Here is a 21,935-nt window from a genome sequence, read left to right on the forward strand (position 1 = left end):
CTCAGGGTGCCGTCTGCCAAACAGTGTCGGCTGGCGGACCCCAGGAGCAGGGCCTTCTCTGTGGGGGCACCGACACTCTGGAACGAACTTCCCCCTGGCTTACGTCAAGTGCCTGATCTTCGGACCTTCCGTCGTGAGCTCAAAACACACCTATTTATTCAAGCGGGACTGGCATAATAGTGTCAAATTTTAATTTGGGGCTTTATTAATATTTTTAAAAATTTTAAAACTAAATTTTAACCGGGTTTTATTATTTATATGTCTATTTTAAATATTTGGCCTATTTAATAAGTTTTTTAGATTAATGTTTTACTTTGTATATTTATGTGTTTTTTATATGGCTGTACACCGCCCTGAGTCCCTAGGGAGATAGGGCGGTATAAAAGTATGAATAAATAAATAAATAAAATAAATAAAAAAATCCTCAAAATGATAAAGTCAAAAACAAATGAAATTGAAAAAAATGAAATAAATTTAATTGAACAAGAGGTTTTGGCATGTAAATTGAGATTAGCCAAACAGAATTTTTTTGAAAATGCAAATAAATCAGGTAGATGGTTGGCATATAAAATGAAAAGAGAAAAAGAGAAGAAGTTAATTAACCAATTACAAATTGAAAAAGGAAGTATATGTTATAGAAATGAAGAAAAGAAAAAAAAATTCAAAACTATTATGAGAGACTATATAACCAAGAGATGATACCTGATGGAAAGATAAAACAATTTCTAGAGAAATCTGACTTACCTAAAATACCTGAACAATATAAGAAAGCCCTAGAAGAAAGAATATCGATTATGGAATTGACAGAGGCAATTAAAAAACAAAAAAAATAATTGCGAAAACACTGGGCCCAGATGGACTACTGGCAGAACTATATAAATCATTTCAAGATGTGTTAAGTAATGTAATATTGGAAGTATTTAACAAACTATTGGTCGAGGCAAAGATATCAGACTCTTGGACAAAGGCGTATGTCACACTTATACCTAAAGAAGATACAGATCTACAAGTCAAAAACCATAGACTGATCTCATTGTTGAACAACGATTATAAGATTTTTGCCTCAATAATGGTGAATAGATTAAAAAGTCTCTTAAATGAATTTATTCATATGCATCAAAATAGGTTTTTAACCTAAGAGACAAATTAGAGACAATATGAGGATAATCTTGAATACTTTGGAATATTATGAGGTACATTCAGAAAAACAAATGGCGATGATGTTTCTAGATGCACAGAAAGCATTTGATAATGTGAACTGGCAATTTATGATAAAAAAATTACAGATGATGGAGTTTGGGGAGAGATTTACAAATATGATAAAAACAATTTATAAAAAGCAATTGGCAAAAATAATGATGAATGGAGAGATGACAGAAAAAGTTAACATAATGAAAGGCACAAGGCAAGGATGTCCATTATCACCACTGTTATTATTTCAGACAATACCGATAAAAGTGGAAAAGACAGTTTGAATACCTTAATAAAATAATATGGAAACTTACATGGCAAGGCAAGAAAGTAAGAATCAACATAAAAATGTTACAAGATGCGAGATTATGTGGAAGATTTGGACTGCTGACTTGGGAACTATACTACCAGGCAGCAGCGGTGACTTGGATGAGAGAATGGATTGGATTAAGAAATACATGATTATTAACATTGGAAGAACACGATTTACAAGTGGGATGGCATGCCTTTTTATAGTATGGCAGAAGCAAGATGCATACTTATTTTCAAAGACATTATGTAAGAAATGCATAATGCATTGGTGTGGGAGAAGGTTAGAGATAAATATTATTTGAAAATACCAACATGGTTATCAACAATGGAAGCATTAATACACTCAAATATTATCAATATTAGAAATATTCTTAGATATAAGGATATACTAACAGATAAGAGGGGATTGAAAGGGAAACAATAAATAGAAGAACAAGGGATTGAGATGGACTGGTATACTGATATGCAAATACAAACAAGATATGAAAAAGATGCTAAGCTATATGGTTTTTATTTAGAAATGACAGAACTGGATAGAATACTCACAGGAACAGATGACAAAATAATTTTAAAAATATATAATTACTTAGTATGGAATTAGAAGAAGAGCAGGTAAAAAGAAAAAATGATAGCTTGAGCAAAAATTTTTGGATATTCAATTGAGTTAGAAAAATGGCAGCAGCTATGGAAATGGAATGATAAATTAACAATGACCAAAGCATATAAGGAGAATCAATATAAAATGTTTTATAGATGGCACATGCCATCTGAAAAACTGGCAAAAATGTTTAAAGCTAAATCAGCTAAATATTGGAAATGCCATCAGACACCAGGATCGTATTATCATATGTGATGGACATGTCCAGAAGTGAGAAATTATTGGACTAAAATTAAAACATGGTTAGAAGAAATGATACAACAACATATAGATTTAAAAACGGAACTGCTCCTATTGGGTATCCTACCAGAGAAATTTAGTAAAGAAAATATATACCGTATATACTCGAGTATAAGCCGAGTTTTTCAGCACGTTTTTTGTGCTGAAAAACGTCCTAAAATACTGATTATATTGATTTTGAGTTTTCTTCTTTTTTTCACATTATACCGGATGGTGCAAACTGGGCGGGCTTTTGCATTAGCGGGGGGAAGCCCTGCCGGTGCAGTGAGAGGGCGGGGCGGGGGAGCCGCCAGCCTTCTCGGCTGAGGGAGGGAGGCTTTCCCTGACCGGTAGCTGCCTCATTTCCCTCCCTCAGCTTATACTCGAGTCCCCAGTTTACCCCAGTTTTTTGGGGTAAAATTGGGGACCTCGGCTTATACTCGGATCGGCTTATATTCGAGTATATACGGTATTTAATTATATATGTAATAACGGCAGTGAGGATAGTATTTGCGCAAAGATGGAAAGCAGAGAAAATCCCTACAGAGGGGGAAGTAATTAAGAAAATATTGGATTGTGCAGAAATGAATAGACTGACTTTGACAATTAAAGAAAGAGAGGAATTGGGAGTACTTTAAGATATAGGGACAATTTTACCATTGGTTAGAGAAGAGATGTATAATGTAATGAAACAAGGGAAGAAGAAAAAGGGGAGAGAAGATAGATAAATGTATTAATAGTTAAGAAAGAAATGTGAGAGAAATGTTACAATAAATGAAATGATAATATTATGAAATGATTAATATTGGAGGAACAAGAAGACACAAAAGATGTACTCAGATGATACACTAAATGATTGATTATGTATTGTATGTTTGTCTATAAAATAAAAAAAAATTCAAAAAAAAAGAAGAAAGAAATTCAGACCTAAATTCATTGGTCCTTTCCCTATAGTGAAAGTGATTAACCTGGTAACTGTCCAGCTTAGCCTCCCTTGTATACTAGGGAAGATACATCCTGTGTTTCACAGCAGCTTTCTTTATTATGCGTGCATTATGTTGTGTTTTTTTACACTAAATTATAGATGGGAAAGTATTTTGTATCCTAGTTTTAATATTGCCAAGTACTTGGGAATAAATTTTATTTGAAAAAATATGGATGGTTTAATGGGTCTCCTTGCATCCCTAAACTCCATTTTGTGATGCCAGCAATCTAAATTTGGAATACCAACAGGCATCATAGGCCTGTCTAATTTCTTAGGAAGACTCATCTTCTTATGAACTGGTCTTCTCCAATAATACATTCAGGCCACTTTTTCTTTCCAAGGAAAGAGAAATTTCTTTACTCCTGTAAGATTAATTATACTTAGATTTTAGAAACTTAATATGTAAAAATTGAATGAAAATGTAAATCTTATTCCTACCAAAATGAAAGAGATTTCCTTTCCTCTTACCTCTCCTTGATTTAAATAGTTCATAGCAGAATGTGCTGTATAGTCTTTCCTGTGAAATGTAACACAAAGCTTCTACATAAATATACCTTAAAGTTTCATTTCAGAACAGTATCTTAGAAATACCAAGTACAGGCCCACTAAATAATTGCCATTTATATAATACCTAATCTTTGTACAGCTAAGTTTGAAATACTGCTGCATAAGTTTCTTTTCCTTAACTGTAGCATTTCTACAAATCATAAAAGCAGTGTATTATTATTTTACTGGTGGTTAAATGTTTTATACAGTAATAAGAGGTTTTTTTAAAATGTATAGTATATTAAATATGTAAAGCAAAAACAAAAACATAACACAGAATAGCTTTATTTAGATAACAATAAAATTTTCTTCTCTTTTCCTGAAAACCTAGTAATCAATATCTTTAATAAATTTTGTCTATAAAATCATGATTATACAGAAATTGCCTGATCATATGCAGGTTGTTCTCAAATTATGACCACAATTGGGACCCAAATTTTTTTTTTATTCAAAAGGTTTTACAGAAAATTTTCCTTTCCCCACCTCCCTCCCCTCCTTCACAACCCCCCTCCCCCCCCCGACTTCCTGGAACGAGCAAAAGGTATAGTTAAAGATAAAACAAACATATGCTAAAAAAATTTTGTCCCAACTTAATTATATCCCTACAATCATCAATTCCTAACTTCCCCCGAAAACAATCAAAAATAATACATCATAATCATTCAAAAACAGTCTGATAACTCTTAGTCTGATATCTACTTTGAATATAGTCAATCCATTTTTCCCATTCCTTTAAGTATCTTTCTTGCGTATTGTCTTTCAAAAAGGCTGAAATCTTCGCCATCTCAGCCAAATTGGCAACTTTCAATATCCATTCTTCTATTGTAGGTACTTCTTTTTTCTTCCAGTATTGTCCTATTAGTAATCTTGCTGCTGTTATTAGATTTAAAATCAATTTAGTCTCAATTACTGTACAGTCCGTAATAATTCCCAACAAAAAAAATTGCGGCAGGAACTTTATCTTTTTTCAAAACATTTTGTAAAATCCACCAAATTTTTATCCAAAAGGCCTTTATACCCTTACAAGTCCACCAAATATGAAAATATGTAGCATCATCACAATTACATCTCCAACATTTTGCTTGCATATCTGGGTACATACACGATAATTTCTTAGGATCTAAGTGCCATCTATAAAACATTTTATAAAAATTTTCCCTCAGATTCTGTGCCTGCGTAAATTTAACATTTCTAACCCAAATTTTTCCCCAAGTTTCCAGTAATATTGGCTCCGGAAAATTTTGTGCCCACTTTATCATTCGGTCCTTTACCAAGTCCCTTTCAGAATCTATTTCAAGTAACACATTATACAATCTCTTTATATGCTCCTGAGACTGATTTCTAATTTGCTTTACCAAATTTCCCTCGTTCTGCACTATACCAATTTTCTGATCTTCCTTCCATCTAGCACGTAGTTGCTCATATTGAAACCAAGTATAATTTTTCCCTTCTTCTTTTAGTACGTGCAAAGATTTTAATTGCAAATTACCTCTTTCAGTATACAAAAGATCTTTATATGTAATCATTTCCTGATTCTGTTCTATATTTATATTCTCTATTGTATGTCTAGGACTTGCCCATATAGGAACCTTATAATTTAGTTTGTAAGAGTATTTTTTCCAAACACGCAGAAGAACAGTTCTTAACACATGATTTTTAAAGGCCTTATCCACCTTTTTGTCATAAATTAAATATGCATGCCATCCATATAGCAAGTCATAACCTTCTATATTCAAAATTCTTTCCTCCGTTAATTAAACCAATCACTTATTACAGAGAGAGCAGCTGCTTCATAGTATAATTTAAAATTGGGCATTTTTAAACCTCCCCTTTCCTGGGAATCTTGAATTATTTTCATTTTAACCCTCGCTTTTTTACCTTCCCATATAAATTTGTTAATTCCCATCTGCCATTCCTCAAGATTCTTATCTTTCTTAATTATTGGTATCATCTGAAAGAGGAATAAAAATCTAGGTAAAACATTCATTTTAGTAGCAGCTATTCTCCCCAGCAAGGATAATTGCAATTTTTTCCAAACAATCAACTCCTTCTGAACTTTTTGCCGTAAAACCTCATAGTTATTCTTATACAATTTCACATTTGATGATGTAATATAGACCCCTAAGTATTTAACCTTCTTTACAATTTCAAATCCTGTTATTTCCTCTAGTTTTTCTTTCTGTTGTCTGGCCATATTTTTTATTATCACTTTTGTCTTTTTCTGATTTACCTTAAACCCTGAAACCTTCCCATATTGATAAATTATTTCCAACAAAGATTTAGTAGAGTTTATAGGGTTTGTTAAAGTAATCACCAGGTCATCTGCAAAAGCTCTCAGCTTATATTCATGTTGTCTAACTTTAATTCCCTCTATCTCCTTTACTTCTCGTATTTTATCCAATAATGGTTCTAGAGTTAGAATAAACAATAATGGTGATAAAGGACATCCCTGTCTTGTTCCTTTCACAATCTTAAAAGGTTCTGTTAAGCTACCATTAATTATAATCTGTGCTGTTTGCTCTCCATAAATTGCCCTAATTATTCTTGTAAAACCATCTCCAAATTGCATTTTTTCTATTAATTTAAATAAAAAATCCCAATGCAATTGATCAAAAGCTTTCTCTGCATCGAGAAAAATAAATGCTGCTGGAATAAAATTTTTCTTTTCTAAATACTCCAGTAAATTAACAATCTGCCTAACATTATTCCTCATCTGTCTCCCTTTTATAAATCCAGATTGATCATTATGAATTCTTCGCTGCAAAATCAACATTAATCTATTAGCTATTATTTTAACAAAAATCTTATAATCATTATTTAAAAGCGAGATTGGCCTATAGTTTCCAGGTTTAGAACAATCCTGTTCCTCTTTTGGTATCAATGAAATAAAAGAGGTTCTCCATGAGGGGGGAATTCCCCCTCCTATTTGTATCTGATTAAATAATTCCTTAAGTGGACCTAACATCTCATCCTGTAAATTCCTATAATAACTAACTGTAAGCCCATCCGTACCAGGAGTTTTCCCCATTTTTAATTGTTTAATTACCAGAATAATTTCTTCAGAAGTTATTGGCCGATTCAGTTCATCCGTTTGTTCTAAGGTTAAATTTTTAACCTTATATTCCTTCAAATAATTATCAATATCCCTGTTCAATATATTATCTTTAAGATATAAATTTGTATAATATTCTAAAAAAGCTTTTTTAATTTTATCCTGTTGGTATCTCTCTTTACCTTTATATTCTATTTTTTCTATAGTACGTTGTTTTTGTCTTTTCCTTAAGGTAAATGCTAACCACCTACCAGGTCTATTTGCATTACAAAAAGTATTATGTTTGGCATATTGTATATTTGTTGCCACCTGATCAGCTATTATCATATTAAATTGATTCTGTAATAACTTTATTGCATCTTTAAGTTTTTGATCATGTGGGTTATGTATTAATAATTGTTGTTTCTTATAAATTTCCTCTTCTAAATACCTACGCTGTCTTTGTTGCTTATTTCTCTGTCTATTATTAATATATATTAATACACCTCTCATAAAAGCTTTACTGGCGTCCCAAACCATTTCTATCGATGTTTCGTTATTCAAATTATAATCAAAAAATTCTTTCATCTGCTTTTTACATTGATTTACATTATCCTGATATCTAAACAAATTTTCATTTAATCTCCAAGTTCTTCTACCTTCTATTCCATATTGCAATTCCATCCAAACAGGACTATGATCAGACAAACATCTTGGAAATATCTTAGTTTTCTTCACCTTAAAAAGCAAGTCATTAGAAATTAAAATAAAATCAATACGTGAGAAGGATTGATGCCTATCAGAGAAAAAAGTATAGTCTCTTTCCTCCAAATTCCGCAGTCTCCATACATCTCTCAATTCAAAATCTTCTATCATGTCAAAAAAGGATTTAGGCAGCTTTGCACATGCAGGTATTTTCTTAGAAAAAGTTCTCTTGTCCTTTCGTGTATCTATTACTCCATTCCAATCTCCCAATATAATACACGATTTATAATCCCATAGAATCAACTTATCATACAACATTCTATAAAATTTTTCTTGTTGCTGATTGGGTGCATATATACCAAACAAAAGGGTCTTTTTTGTTTCTATTGTAAGTTCAATAGCAATATATCTTCCGTGAATATCTGCCTCTATTAACTTGGCTGGTATATCTTTTCTCAAATAAACCACTATGCCATGTTTTTTGTCCAAAGCAGAGGCAACAAAATGTTTACCTAACTTTGAGTTTATTAAGTACTTTTGATCTGATAGTTTAATATGCGTTTCTTGTAAGCAAATAACATCATTTCTAAATTGTTTCAAATAATGAAATATTTTTCTTCTCTTCTGAGCTGAATTCAAACCATTGACATTCCAGGTCAAGATTTTACTTGCCATTACTGGCCTGCTGAAGCTTTTGAGCGATCAGCTGAAGATCGTCCTCCCGTATCTTCGGCCGTGCTCCTCCCACCGCTTCTGTAGCAGAATCCTGAACTTTACTTTGAGTTTGTTGCTCCTTTTCTTTACGCTTAAGGGCTCCCCTCGTCAGTCTTTGTTCTTGTGGTTGTTCCTCAGATGGTAACATCACTGGAATCACCTCAGCTTCCACACCCATTTGAGTCTCTTGAATTCTTTTTTCTATTATTTCTACTTCAAGTTTCAGCACGGTGGAAAGAAAATCTTTGGCCTTAAGCACTGTATCAATACGATATCTCCTTCCTTGATAATACACTGTCAAACCAACTGGAACCTCCCATCTAAATTGAATCTGGTATTTCTTAAGTTCTTGTGTAAAAAATGTAAAGTCCTTTCTATCCCTTAACATCTTGGGAGGAATCTCTTTCAAAACCTTCAGCTCCTGTTCTCCTATTTTCAAGTTTTTCTGAAATGCAACTTGTAAAATTTGATTTCTCACTGTTCTTTTCAAAAAATAAACCACAATGTATCTAGGAAGTTTCTTCTGCCTAGCAATCCAGGAATTAACTCTATAAATTTTGTCAATTTGATAAGCAACCTCTTGTGGATCAAGTTCAATAAATTCAGCCACAGCTTCTGATAATTTTTTTTTTTAAATCTTCCCCTTTCTCCTCATTCAAGCCCCTAATTCTCAGAGCTCCTTCCATCATTCTACTTGATCTTCCACTTGATCTTCATTTTTGTCCAATTTAATTTGCATTCCCCCCATTCTATTTTCTATTTGCTGATTTGACTGAGCAATTTCTTGCACCTCCTCCTCCACCACCTCCAGTCTTTTTGCCAAACCTTGGAAAGCCATCAAAATATCTTCTCTTATTTTTTTATTATTCTCTTTTATTTCCTCTCTTATTTTCTCATTATTATCCATTATCTCCTTAAACTTTTCTTCAAAGACTTTCCCTTGTTCTTTAATCAAATCTTCTAAGGCTGGTTCAGAACCCCTTCTACCCCCAGTCTTAGGTGGTTTAGTAGCCATTTCAGTTTTTAAAATTCACTAAATATAAGTCTAGAAACTTCTCTTTTCCCCTTTAAGTATAGGAGAGCTCACTTCACTTCATTAGAATCCACACATAACATTTCTTAGCTTCTTAGTTACACAGGCTGTTTAGAATTCAATTCTTCACTTTCACTCCCTTTCAGGCGCCATCTTAAAGAGTCAGTTGAAACAAAGAAAAAAAAAGTTTCTCTTTTTAAAAGGGTAGAAGTCAGGAAATCAAAAATACCGTATATACTCGAGTATAAGCCGAGTTTTTCAGCACGTTTTTTGTGCTGAAAAGCGCCCCCTCGGCTTATACTCGAGTCTACCCTTCCAGCTGGGCCGGCAGGACGAGCCCAAATGCTGCCGGCATGCTTTGCCAGCTCGGCCGGCTCGTTTTGGGGCGGCGGCTGGCCTCCGGCGTTTTCTTCCGCCGCTTTTTGATGGCGGCGGCGGCGGTGGTCGGCGGAGGGGCGGAGGGGCGGAGGGGCGTTGACATTTCGCCCCTCTCACTCGTCCTCCTCTTGCCTCGGAGGCGGAGGGGCGTTGTCACCCTCGCCTCCTCTCCGAAAAGCGAAATTGAGTGCGGCGGCAGTGGGGGTGGGTGGGTGGGTGGGGAGGCCGCCGTGAAGTGCCGGCAGGACGAGCCCAAATGCTGCCGGCATGCTTTGCCAGCTCGGCCGGCTCGTTTTGGGCGGCGGCTGGCCTCGGCGTTTTCTTCCGCCGCTTTTGATGGCGGTGGCGGCGGTGGTGGCGGCGGTGGTCGGCGGAGGGTGGGGGCGGAGGGGCATTCGACATTTCGCCCCTCTCACTCGTCCTCCTCTCGCCTCGGAGGCGGAGGGGCGTTGTCACCCTCGCCCTCCTCTTACTCGTCCTCCTCTCGCCCTCGGAATGTGAAAGAAACGTGGAAAACTCCAACTACAGTATAAAAAAAAAACATTTGCACTCAGTACTTTTTATTTTATTTTATTTTTTGCCAAGTTTTCCCCAGGTTTTTTTTTTCCCCCTATGGAAATTGGGGAGGTGGGGAGAAAGAGGTGAAAAGAAAGCCTCTTGGAAAGCGGAGATACGGCAAGAACAACGATTTCTCCCCCCGCCCCTCCCGGCGCCGTCCTTCTCTCCCGCCAGTCACACGGTTCAGTTTTTTTTCAGGCTAACTATACTTTGCGTTTCACTCCCCCGAGTGAGGAAGAAGAAGGGAGGCAAAAGAAACCGACCCTCGCGCAGATCAGCAAATTAGCTTTCCTTCTCCAAACCAATTGGAGGTGGGGGGCGACGCTGCCGAGAAGCCGCTGCTTACAGAGAGCGAAAAAGCCAGGGAGACCTTGGCATAGGTGGGCGGCTGGTGTAAGGAAGGAAAAGAAAAGAAAAGGGGGAGTGAAAATAAGAGCAGTCCGAGCTCTGAACTGGGGAATGAGAAGGAAAGAAAGAGGGAGAGAGAGAGAGTAAGGACTGCCACTGGGGTCAGGGAGCAGAGCACCAGGAAACAGGGCGGCCAACGCGCGCATACTACACACACACAAACACAGAGCCAGCTCCTCCCTGCCGCTGTTGAATCTTACTTCATCGCACTGAGTCCTTCGGGAGAAGGGCGGTATAATAATAATAATAATAATAATAATAATGATGATGATGATGATGATGATAATGATAATAATGATAATGATAATAATAATAATAATAATGATGATGATGATAATAATAATGATAATGATAATAATAATAATAATGATGATGATGATGATGATGATGATGATGATGATGATAATGATAATGATAATGATAATAATAATAATAATAATAATAATAATAATAATAATAATAATAATAATAATAATAATAATAATATTCAGCGTGCTTACTTTGATGGCAGCCTGGCGTAAAATGGGGGCAGGGGATACATACACGGTTAGGGAAAAATAACAAAACAACGTTTTGGGCTCAATTGCAGTCTTAAATTGAGGACTACTTGCAATTTGAACCTTATTGGACACTTCATTCCTGGAGGGTTTTTAAAGAACAGACTGGACAATCCTTTGTCTGAAACAGTATAGGATCTCTTGCTTGAGGAGTGGGGACTGGACTAGAAGATCACTGTTAGTTTGGGATATGTTCAGAGCCCACACATCTGATGACATAAAAAAATTGGCAAAGTCATCTCAAGTCACTTTGGCCGTTATTCCAGGTGGGCTTACATCTGTATTGCAGCCCCTAGATGTCAGTTTAAATAAACCTTTCAAGGACCGTGTCGAAGGATGTGGCATGAATGGATGACATCTGGTCAAGCTCGTCTGACAAAAGTTGGAAATCTGAGAAAGCCAGACATAGAACTAATAGCACAGTGGGTTCGTGATGCATGGGAAGATATTCCAGAGGACATGGTGCAACGTGCCTTCAAGAAATGTGGCATTAGTAATGCTATGGATGGCAGTGAAGACAGCGCATTGTATGAGAGTGACAGCAGTGATGATGACGACTGTGAACTCAGTGATGACGACAACGTATATGCGGATAACATTACAGAAGCTGAAGTAGCTGAAGCTCTGTTTGGACAAACAGATGATGAGGAGGAGAACTCCAGTTTTGAGGGATTTTAGCTCTCGTTAGCTTGGTTGCTGTTACTTTTAAAGATACTGTATTTTTGATACCATATTCTTTTTGGGGACCCCCTTTTGCACTTTTATTGTTTTTCGTTCAAATAAATATTCATGTTATTTTACTTGGCTCTATCTTTATTTTTTACATTGACCAGTAGCTGCCTCATTTCCCACCCTAGGCTTATACTCGAGTCAATAGTTTTTCCCAGTTTTTTGTGGTAAAATTAGGTACCTCGGCTTATATTCGGGTCGGCTTATACTCGAGTATATACGGTACTTGCAATCCAGTAGTTGTTCACTCGTGCTCATTCCGTCTGCTTATAGAAATCCATAAAGATAAGACAATTAGCAGAGATGGACACTTTCTTCTTTTCCTGCTTTTGCAGGCACGCACTGAAGTCGGAGCTTGGCAGGATTATTTATGGGACTCTCAACCCTCAGGGCTCTGCTTAATAAAAAACAAAGCCCCTGGGGAAGTCTACCACACCCCCGCAGCTCTTATCTTTCCCTTTCATCCAGGGAAGGAGATTAAAGCCGGCATTTTCCTGGCTTTTACGAAGTTCAGTACGGAGCTCCTTAATTAGGAACTCAGCGAAGAAGGTGGCGCCACCGGAAGCCGGACCCAAATTTCTGTTGCTTAATAAGGTAATGAATTGCACCTAATTTTATTACCTTTTTTGCCCCAGTTGTTAAATGATCACTACAGTTATTAAGTGAATCATGTGGCTATTGACTTTACTTGTCAGAAGATTTTGAAGCTTGCAGATGACCCCAGATGCTGCAAATGTCATAAATACATGCCAGTAGTTGTTCAATGCCCCAATTTGATCACATGATTGTGGTAATGCTGTGACAGTCATAAGTGCAAAGACCAGTCATTTTTCCAGGGCTGTTGTAACTTTGTATCACTGCTAAATGAATGGTTGTAAATTGAGGGCTACCTATAGCCTTTATCCACATTTCCTGAGCAAACACATACAGTTAATCATGCAGTCAAGCCGGTAGGCATGTTGAATGTGGTAGACAGTATTTATTTATTTATTTATTTATTATTTAAATTTTTATACCGCCCTTCTCCCGAAGGACTCAGGGCGGTTCACAGCCAGATAAAAATACACAATAATATTACAATATAAATACAATTAAAATACAATTAAAAAACTTATTCAATTGGCCGAGATTAAAAAATTTAGAATAAATAATAAAAAACCCATTAAAAAACCCATAAATTTAAAAACTAATCCAGTCCTGGTAGTATGATCCTCCCATTGCTCTAATGCAGAAATGTCTCAACAAATACAGAGCGATTCTGTAGCATCTAAACAGAACTTGTAAGCAAATGCAGACAATGCCATTTTGCCCAGTTAATCCACTAATTGTGTATGAGGTACTGGATTTATAGAGATTTTATGCAAGTATTACAAAGCCATAAAGATATTCTGGGAATGTTGGAGATGGAGCAAGCAAGAGGAAGCTCCAATTTCTTTTTCTTTTTGTTCAGCAGCACTTTTAGAATAATATCCCAACATTTTACTCTTTCAAATGAGGCATTGTAAGAAAGTATCATGATCAGCTGCAATGCTACTTATAAAGCTGTGGGGCAATTATTTTGTTTAAAATAGAAAAGAGCAAAACTTATCTTTAAAACATTGGATGCTTTTCAAAATGAGGCCACTTGCAGTTTTTAGAATATCTTCCTTCTCATCCATTTTCCCAGACCCAAACAGCTGCCAAAGGTCTACCCAATTTCATGGAATGTGCATGTGGACATCAAGAGACATTTCCAGTTATTTATCTAATGAAGGCATACTGCTTATTCCATTTTGTTCAACATCCATAATATCAAAGGAACATCTGGAATGTGCAGATGTTGGTACATCTTGGTAAAGCTGTAAAACCAAGCTTTACTTTGCCTTGGTTTGTATTATGAATAAATATGTTACAAAATAAATATGTTGGTTTGTATTATGAATAAATATGTTACAAAATTTATGATTCTCACTGTTTTTCTCTCTCTCTATTTTTATTTTCAAAGGCATTAGCAAAGGGGTCCCCAACCCCCAGGCCATGGCTCATTACTAGACCTTGAGAACCAGCCCATGGAAGTGGCAGGCAAGCACATGCTTGCGCACATTTTCATTTGTGAAAGCCCAACACTTATGCAATTGGAGCTCCATGTGTGTACATTCTTTGCCATCACTTGCATGGAACCATCTCCTCTCCCATTCCCCACCCTCTGGTCCACAAAGGTGAGAAGTTTGGGGAAGTCTGCATTAGGAAATACTCTTAAACAAAGTGGGTAGGGATAAGGGTTGAAATGCTCCCGGTTCGGACTGGATCATGCAATCTGGTAGCGATGAGGGCAGGTAGTTTGGAAAACCGGTAGCAAAAATCCCTGCCCCCCTCCATGCCCACCCAATTGCCCACTCCCCACTTGCCTAATTGGCAGCTTCCTGCTTCTTTCGGTCTCTTTCGCTATTCCGGCCTTGCTTCGGCTGCTGCAATCAATTGCATCAACTAGCAATTGAATCTGCCTACTTTTTCCCTTGAACTAGGTAAGTAAGGTGAGGGGGGAGCTTTTAAAAAATAGTTAATTGGGTTTTTTTTAGGAGTTTTATTGTTTTTTTAGATATAGCAATTTAAAGTTAAGGACGTTTTAAAGTTAAGGAAGTTTTAAATTTAGCTGTTTTTATCTAAAAATATAAATACAATAAAATAAAATAATAAAATAAAATAAAATATTTGTGCAGCTTTCTGAGATTTGGTGTGTTTTTGTAGTGTTTCACTTTAACTACACAAACACACAAAATCTCACAAAGCTGTATGTGGCATTTTGTGTGTGTGTGTGAGTCAGTTGTGTTGTGTTGTGTGTGTGTAAAGTGTGAAAGTTGGTTTTTGAGCTTTTTGTAGCTGTGTGAGGTTCCTGCTTGTTGCAGAGGCCATTTTGGGTGAGGTGCAGCTGCTTTTACATTGTGTGTGAGTCAGTTGTGTTGTGTTGTGTTGTGTGTGTGTAAAGTGTGAAAGTTGGTTTTTGGTACCTCTTATTGTTTTGTGTACTTTATTATTTTTATTATTTATTGTTATTGGCCACGCCCACCTAGTCACCTGACCACCAAGCCATGCCCACTAATTAAGCCACGCCCACAGAACCAGTAGGGAAAATTTTTGATTTTCATCCCTGATAGGGATATTTCTCCCACAAAACCTCCCGAAAAATTCCTTATATGAATTTTCTACTTAGTTTAAGATTAAGTCTGAATTGAGGTCATTTATTCTTTCTGTGATATCCCACATTTCAAGAACGCTCTTAGTCTTCCCAAAATATTTTAGGGAAAGCAGATGTTGCAGAAAGAGCAAAGAAATAGAAAGCTCCTTTGGGGGAAATAGAAAGAGATGAAGGATGATTCACATGGAAAAGTATTTTTGTCTATTGATATGGTATTTATTTTTTCTGAAGTAAATTGCAATGGGTCAGATTGCTGAAATAATGCTCAGTTCCAGATTATATCCCCAGTTTTGTGGGGATATAAATTACAATAAAGATAATATTTGTTTTCTATTTGTTTGCTCTTTATAAGATCTCTGGGCTCAACACAATGAATTCTTAGCCTAAATCAAGTCAATTAGTATCACTCAAGTACAATTTCATAGGAATACCAAATTAAAATTATGATGCCCCTTTACCAACCTTCACATGATTCTCCACTAGATGAAAACATGCCATTATCGTGGTAACCATCCCTGCACTCACAGTGGTACCATCCAGGTAGGTTAATACAGGTGGCATGGCTGTCACACTGAACAAAGCCATCTGAACATTCATCAATATCTGCTCAATAAATAGAAAACAACATAAACCATAGTTTCAGTCCACAGAAATGGCTGTTGTTTGTGGACACATAAAAGAAATTGATATACAAAAAGTATTTATATTCTATAGACTGAGATACAATATACTAAAAAGGAACTGAAGTGTAATAAGCATTATCTTTTTGTAAAGATGCAAGAGCGAAATAAATGTGAACCATGAACAAAATAACACCATTAAAATACTCAGTATTGTTGAAACATTTCTAATTCATTCAATGAAGATAAATGAGAAGCATATTTTGGATGCTACTGCCCATGGCAAGCAGAAAAAGTCATTCCATCTGGAAGGTTATTTCTATTATCCCTTCTCCCATGTCTTGCATTAGACTATTCATATCTATTGTATAGCATGAACAGGACATTAAATCATAACTCCTTTTCTTCTATAGTTAATTCTCCTAGAAATTATTTTTTAGATTTTTTTTGAAATATAAAGTCTATTCCAATACACATTTTGAATATGAATTGCATCATTGTCATAATTAGCACATTTCCTAAGCTGAAACAAACTGGTTTTTAGATCTACTTCTCTCTAGTCTTGCAATGGCAACCAATAATATTTCAGAAACTGAAAATATACAGTATAGATTTTTTTAAAGGAATGTGTGGAAAAGTAAAAACAGTTTACAATGAATTAATTCAGATAATTGAAAATGAGGCAAACTGGTATTTATAAAATAAATTTATCCCTTTCACAATATCCATAACATTCCATTATATCTCGCGAAAAAACTTTAATAAATAAAATAAAAGTTTCCCAAAGTTCTTATCTGAAATTATGGTACATAAAACTTCTGATTTTTTCCCCCTCCCATTTCCCGCAATAATGTAATACATGATACCTAGATAAATGAATATTTATGAAAGGTTTACAAAATATTTAAAAGGCATTACTCTATTGACTTAAATTCTATATAGAATGGAATACTTTTTAAAAAATAAAGCCAATATTCTATTTATTTATTTATTTATTTATTATTAAAAATTTTATACCGCCCTATCTCCCAAAGGACTCAGGGTGGTTTACAGTCTAATAAAACATAAGAATAAATACAAGTTAAAACAACATTTAAAAAACTTATTAAATTAGGCCAGATTTAAAACTATCGTTAAAATGATACAAAACCCCATTTAAAAACTAAATTTAAAACTAAAACCCTATATATATTCAGAATATATATATTCTGAAATAATTCTGCAAGTTACTGTATTTTTTGGAGTATAAGATGCTCCAGACTATAAGATTCACTTACCTGTTTTGGTGAGGAAAACAAGAAAAAGAAATCTGCCTCTTGTCTCCCAGCAATTTTGCCTCATTGCAGCAAACAGCGAGCTTTACTTTCATTTTCGTTTTCAACATAGCTTGATTATCACAAGAAAAAAAATCTGCTCCCAGTAATTTACCTTTTTGCAGCAAGCAGCAGAGGTCCGCGCAGCAATAGGCAATGGCAATTCCTGCAGCCTGAAACAGCTGAGAGTCGGGAGGCGGATCCAATGGACAGTCAACTTGTACTAATTAGGCTGTGCTGAAGCTGAAATGGGCTGTTTCTTTTTTTTTTATTTTGTCACAACAATATATACCATCATCAACATAAACAATAACCCATCGTGAGAGAAAAAGTATATATAAGTAAAAGTATAAGTAAAAGTATGCATATAATACTATAATGAAGAGAACAATAGGAGAGGAATGGTAGGCATTTTTGTGCTCTTATGCACGCCCCTTATAGTCCTTTTAGGAATGGGGTGAGGTCAATAGTAGACAGTTTTTGGTTGAAGATTTTGGGGTTTTGAGTAGAGACTATAGAGTCAGGTAGTAAGTTCCAAGCGTTAACAACTCTGTTACAAAAGTCATATTTTCTGCAATCAAGTTTGAAGCGGTTGACATTAAGTTTGAATCTATTGTTTGCTCTTGTAATGTTGCAATTGAAGCTGAAGTAGTCTTTTACAGGAAGGATATTACAATAGATGATTTGGCATTTAGGTCATTTGATATGAAAACTCCAAGGTCTTTGACAGGGAGGGGGTCGTCAGTAAGGTAATGTCCATCAAGCTTGTACTTGACATTAGGGTTCTTTTTACCAATATGTAAAACTGAGCATTTGCTGGTTGATATTTGAAGTTGCCAAGTTTTAGACCAATCGGAAACAAAGTCAAGGTCATTTTGAAGGGTAGAAGTATTGTTAGTGGTATTAAATAGTTTGACGTCATCAGCGAATAGAACACAGTAACTTGAGATAAGGTCACAGAGATCATTTATGTATAGTATGAAGAGTGTTGGTCCAAGAACACTACCTTGCGGAACGCCACTTTTGACAGGAGGGGGTCACAGTAAGGTAATGTCCATCAAGCTTGTACTTGACATTAGGGTTCTTTTTACCAATATGTAAAACTGAGCATTTGCTGGTTGATATTTGAAGTTGCCAAGTTTTAGACCAATCGGAAACAAAGTCAAGGTCATTTTGAAGGGTAGAAGTATTGTTAGTGGTATTAAATAGTTTGACGTCATCAGCGAATAGAACACAGTAACTTGAGATAAGGTCACAGAGATCATTTATGTATAGTATGAAGAGTGTTGGTCCAAGAACACTACCTTGCGGAACGCCACTTTTGACAGGAACAGGATTTGATAGAGCGTTGCCAATTTTGACCACTTGTTGTCTGTTTGATAGGAAGGCATTTATCCAATTGTGAAGAGGTCCTGAAATGCCGTAGGATTTTAGTTTTAAGAGAAGTTTGTCATGTACTACTGAATCAAAAGCTTTGCAGAAGTCTATGTAGATTGCATCTATTGCTTTTCCTTGATCAAGGTTGGTAGTCCATATGTTTTTGCAGTGGAGAAGTTGTAAGTTACAAGACAATTTTTTTCTGAAACCAAATTGTTTATTAGAGAATAGGTTATTAGTTTCAAGGTGGAGTGTAATGGATTGGTGTATGATAGATTCCATTACTTTGCATGAGACGCAACATGGAGAGATAGGTCTGTAATTTTCAACTAGGCTGGGATCTCCTTTTTTGAAGATAGGGATGACTGTGGCTAAAGACCAGAGTTTTGGAAGGGAACTAGTCGTGAAAGCTTTATTAAAGATTATGCTTAGGGGTTCTGCTATATTGATTGAAAGTTTTTTTAAGAAGTATGAACATAGCCCATCAGGACCAATTGATAATGATGGTTTCAGGTTGCGAAGAGCTTTTTCAACATTATCTTCTGTGAAGTCTATAAGAGTTAAGTCGTTGTTATCATTTTTGGTACGATTGAGGAATGTCGGATTTGAGCCATCGCTGTTTACAAAGACTGAGCCGAAGAATGTGTTAAAGAGGTTTGCTTTAACTGTTTTGTCCGTACATTCTTTGCCGTTAGGTTCTTTTAGTGGTGGGATGGATCTTGTTTCTTTAAGTTTATTGTTCACAAAATTATAGAAAGCACGATTGGAATTTGTGCGTAGAAGGTCTTCTTGCTTGGTGTGGTAAATGTTACATTCAGTTTTAATTTGGTTGCAAATACTTCTGTAGCGGTTTTTGAAATTTGCTACATAACCCTTTTTGTTTCTTCTCCAGAGGGATTTTTTTTTTGGATTGAAGCTTTTTTATTGATATGGGTAATTTGTTTCTTTTTTTGATTTTAGTGGTGATTTGTGGAACGTATAGTTTGATGATTTTATTGATTTCAAGTAGAAATACTTTATAGTGGTCTTCTGCAGTGATACAGGTTGAGAATAGATTTTGCCAGTCAAGAAATGAGAGATCATTGTTTATAAGGTCATAGTTAGCTTTTTTAAAATTGTAGTTTGGAGCACTATTGTTATGACAATTTATGTGAGGGCATATGTTTAGACAAAAGTCTATCATGCAGTGGTCACTGCTGGAAAAGGGTTCTTTTATTTGCAGTCCATAAATTGAGTTAGTGTTATTGCAAAAGATGAGGTTGAGGCAGTTTTTGAGTCTGGTATTGTTAGTTACTAGTTGCTCAAGACCTAGGTTTGTAACTGCGCTGTATAGTGTAGTATGGATTGGTTCAGTTGTACATTCATTTGTTATCCAGTTTATAGAAGGTAGATTTAGGTCTCCCAGGAATATGAGAGGATATGGGCAAGAGGTAGCCCATGTTAGTAATGAGGTGAACGTATTTGCATGAGTGATGTTGTAATCAGGGACTCTGTAGCATAGTATGAATCTAAGAGGGGTGTTGGTGGATAGGTCACATATAATAGTTTCAGGAAGAGAGAGTTTCTATGCAACTTGAATATTTTTTAAGTTCAGTGATTTTTTGTAAAAGGTCGCTACTCCACCACCTCTGCAATGTTCACGATCTGATCGAAGGACTTGATATTCTTTGTTTGAAATAATGGAGTCAGTGAGGGATGAGTTTAGCCATGTTTCACAAACAAATATGATATCAAATGTACCATTGTTTAATAAGAGGATAAATTCAGGTAATTTGTTAACGATACTTCTTGCATTTATTAATTTACATTTGAGACCTGTAGTGTTTGTTGTAGAAGAGGTAAGGGGCGTGCATACCTAGTTTTGATTGGTAGTTGATTGAGGGTTTTTTGCATCAGGTGGTAGAAGAAAGGTTGGTTGAGCAATGAGTAGTTGATCATTGGATGATTGGAGGTTTTGTATGGGTGATTGAAGGTTAGTAGGTTGATCAATGGGTGGATGGGTGTTTTAATTTATAGATGGATGGATGCCTTGTTTGATGGATGGTTGAATGTTTTGATTTATTTATTTATTTATTTTATTTATTTATTAAATTTGCATACCGACCTTCTCCCGAAGGACTCAGGGCGGTTCACAGCCAATAAAACCACAATACATAGGATACAGATTAAAAACAGTGTAAAAAACTAATTCAATATTCGGCCTAAAATTTTTTAAATACAATTAAGAACGCATTTAAAAGCCCCAATTTAAAACCCCAATTTAAAACTACATTTAAGCTAGTCTTGCACGTCGAAACAACAATGTCTTGGCGGAAGGTCTGGAGGTCGGGGAGTTGACGGAGCCCCGGAGGGAGTCCCACAGAGAAGGCCCTCCCCCTGGAGGTCGCCAGCCGACATTGTCTGGCTGACGGTATCTGAAGGAGGCCCTCTCTGTGAGAGCGCACTGGTCAATGGGAGGCTACCGGTGGCAGTAGGCGGTCCTGTAGATATCCCGGTCCTAAGCCATGGAGCACTTTAAAGGTGATAACAAGCACCTTGAATTGGACCCGGAAGATCACTGGGAGCCAGTGCAGACTGCGCAGGATAGGTGTCACATGGGAGCCATGAGGTGCTCCCTCTATCACCTGTGCAGCTGCATTCTGGACCAGCTGAAGCTTCCGGGTACCCTTCAAGGGGAGCCCCATGTAGAGAGCATTACAGTAGTCCAGGCGGGATGTAACAAGGGCATGAGTGACCGTGCACAAGGAAGTCCAATCCAGAAAGGGGCGCAACTGGCGTATCAGGCGAACCTGATAAAAAGCCCCCCGGAGACGGCCGTCATATTTTCTTCTAAAGACAGCTGTACATCCAGGAGGACGCCCATATTGCGAGCCCTTTCCGTGGGGGCCAATGACTCGCCCCCAATGGTCAGCGATGGAATTAGCTGACTGTATTGGGCTGCCGGCATCCACAGCCACTCGGTCTTGGTGGGATTGAGCCTGAGTCTGTTTCTCCCCATCCAGACCCGTACGGCCTCCAGACACTGGGACATCACTTCAACAGCCTCGTTGGGGTGGTTAGGGGTGGAAATATGCAGCTGTGTATCATCAGCGTATAGATGACAACTCACCCCAAAACCACGGATGATCTCATCCAGCGGCTTCATATAGATGTTGAACAGAAGAGGCGAGAGAACTGACCCTTGCAGCACCCCACATAGGAGGCACCTCGGGGCCAATCTCTGTCCTCCTGACAACACCGTCTGTGACTGGTCAGAGAGGTAGGAGGAGAACCACCGATGAACGGTGCCCCCCACTCCAAGTCCTCTGAGCCGGCGCAGCAGGATACCATGGTCGATGGTATCGAAAGCCACTGAGAGATCTAGTAGGACCAGGACAGAGGAACAGCCTCTGTCCCGAGCCCTCCAGAGATCATTAAAGTGTGGTT

General features: G+C 36.7%; 1 protein-coding gene across 2 annotated transcripts in view; it reads right to left on the reverse strand.

The window, feature by feature from the left end:
* Positions 1-21,935, reverse strand: part of NELL2 (neural EGFL like 2) — a 551,557-nt gene that overhangs the window by 54,965 nt on the left and 474,657 nt on the right. Inside the window, exon 16 of one of the 2 annotated variants that reach the window (XM_058191220.1) lies at positions 15,662-15,802. The exons of the other annotated variant lie outside the window; for it this stretch is intronic. Coding sequence (XP_058047203.1) covers positions 15,662-15,802 — 141 coding nt within the window. The remainder of the gene's footprint in view (positions 1-15,661; positions 15,803-21,935) is intronic. 2 annotated transcript variants of the gene reach the window in all.

The sequence above is a fragment of the Ahaetulla prasina genome, chromosome 7 (genome assembly GCF_028640845.1).
Source record: "Ahaetulla prasina isolate Xishuangbanna chromosome 7, ASM2864084v1, whole genome shotgun sequence".
Classification (NCBI taxonomy): Eukaryota; Metazoa; Chordata; class Lepidosauria; order Squamata; family Colubridae; genus Ahaetulla; species Ahaetulla prasina.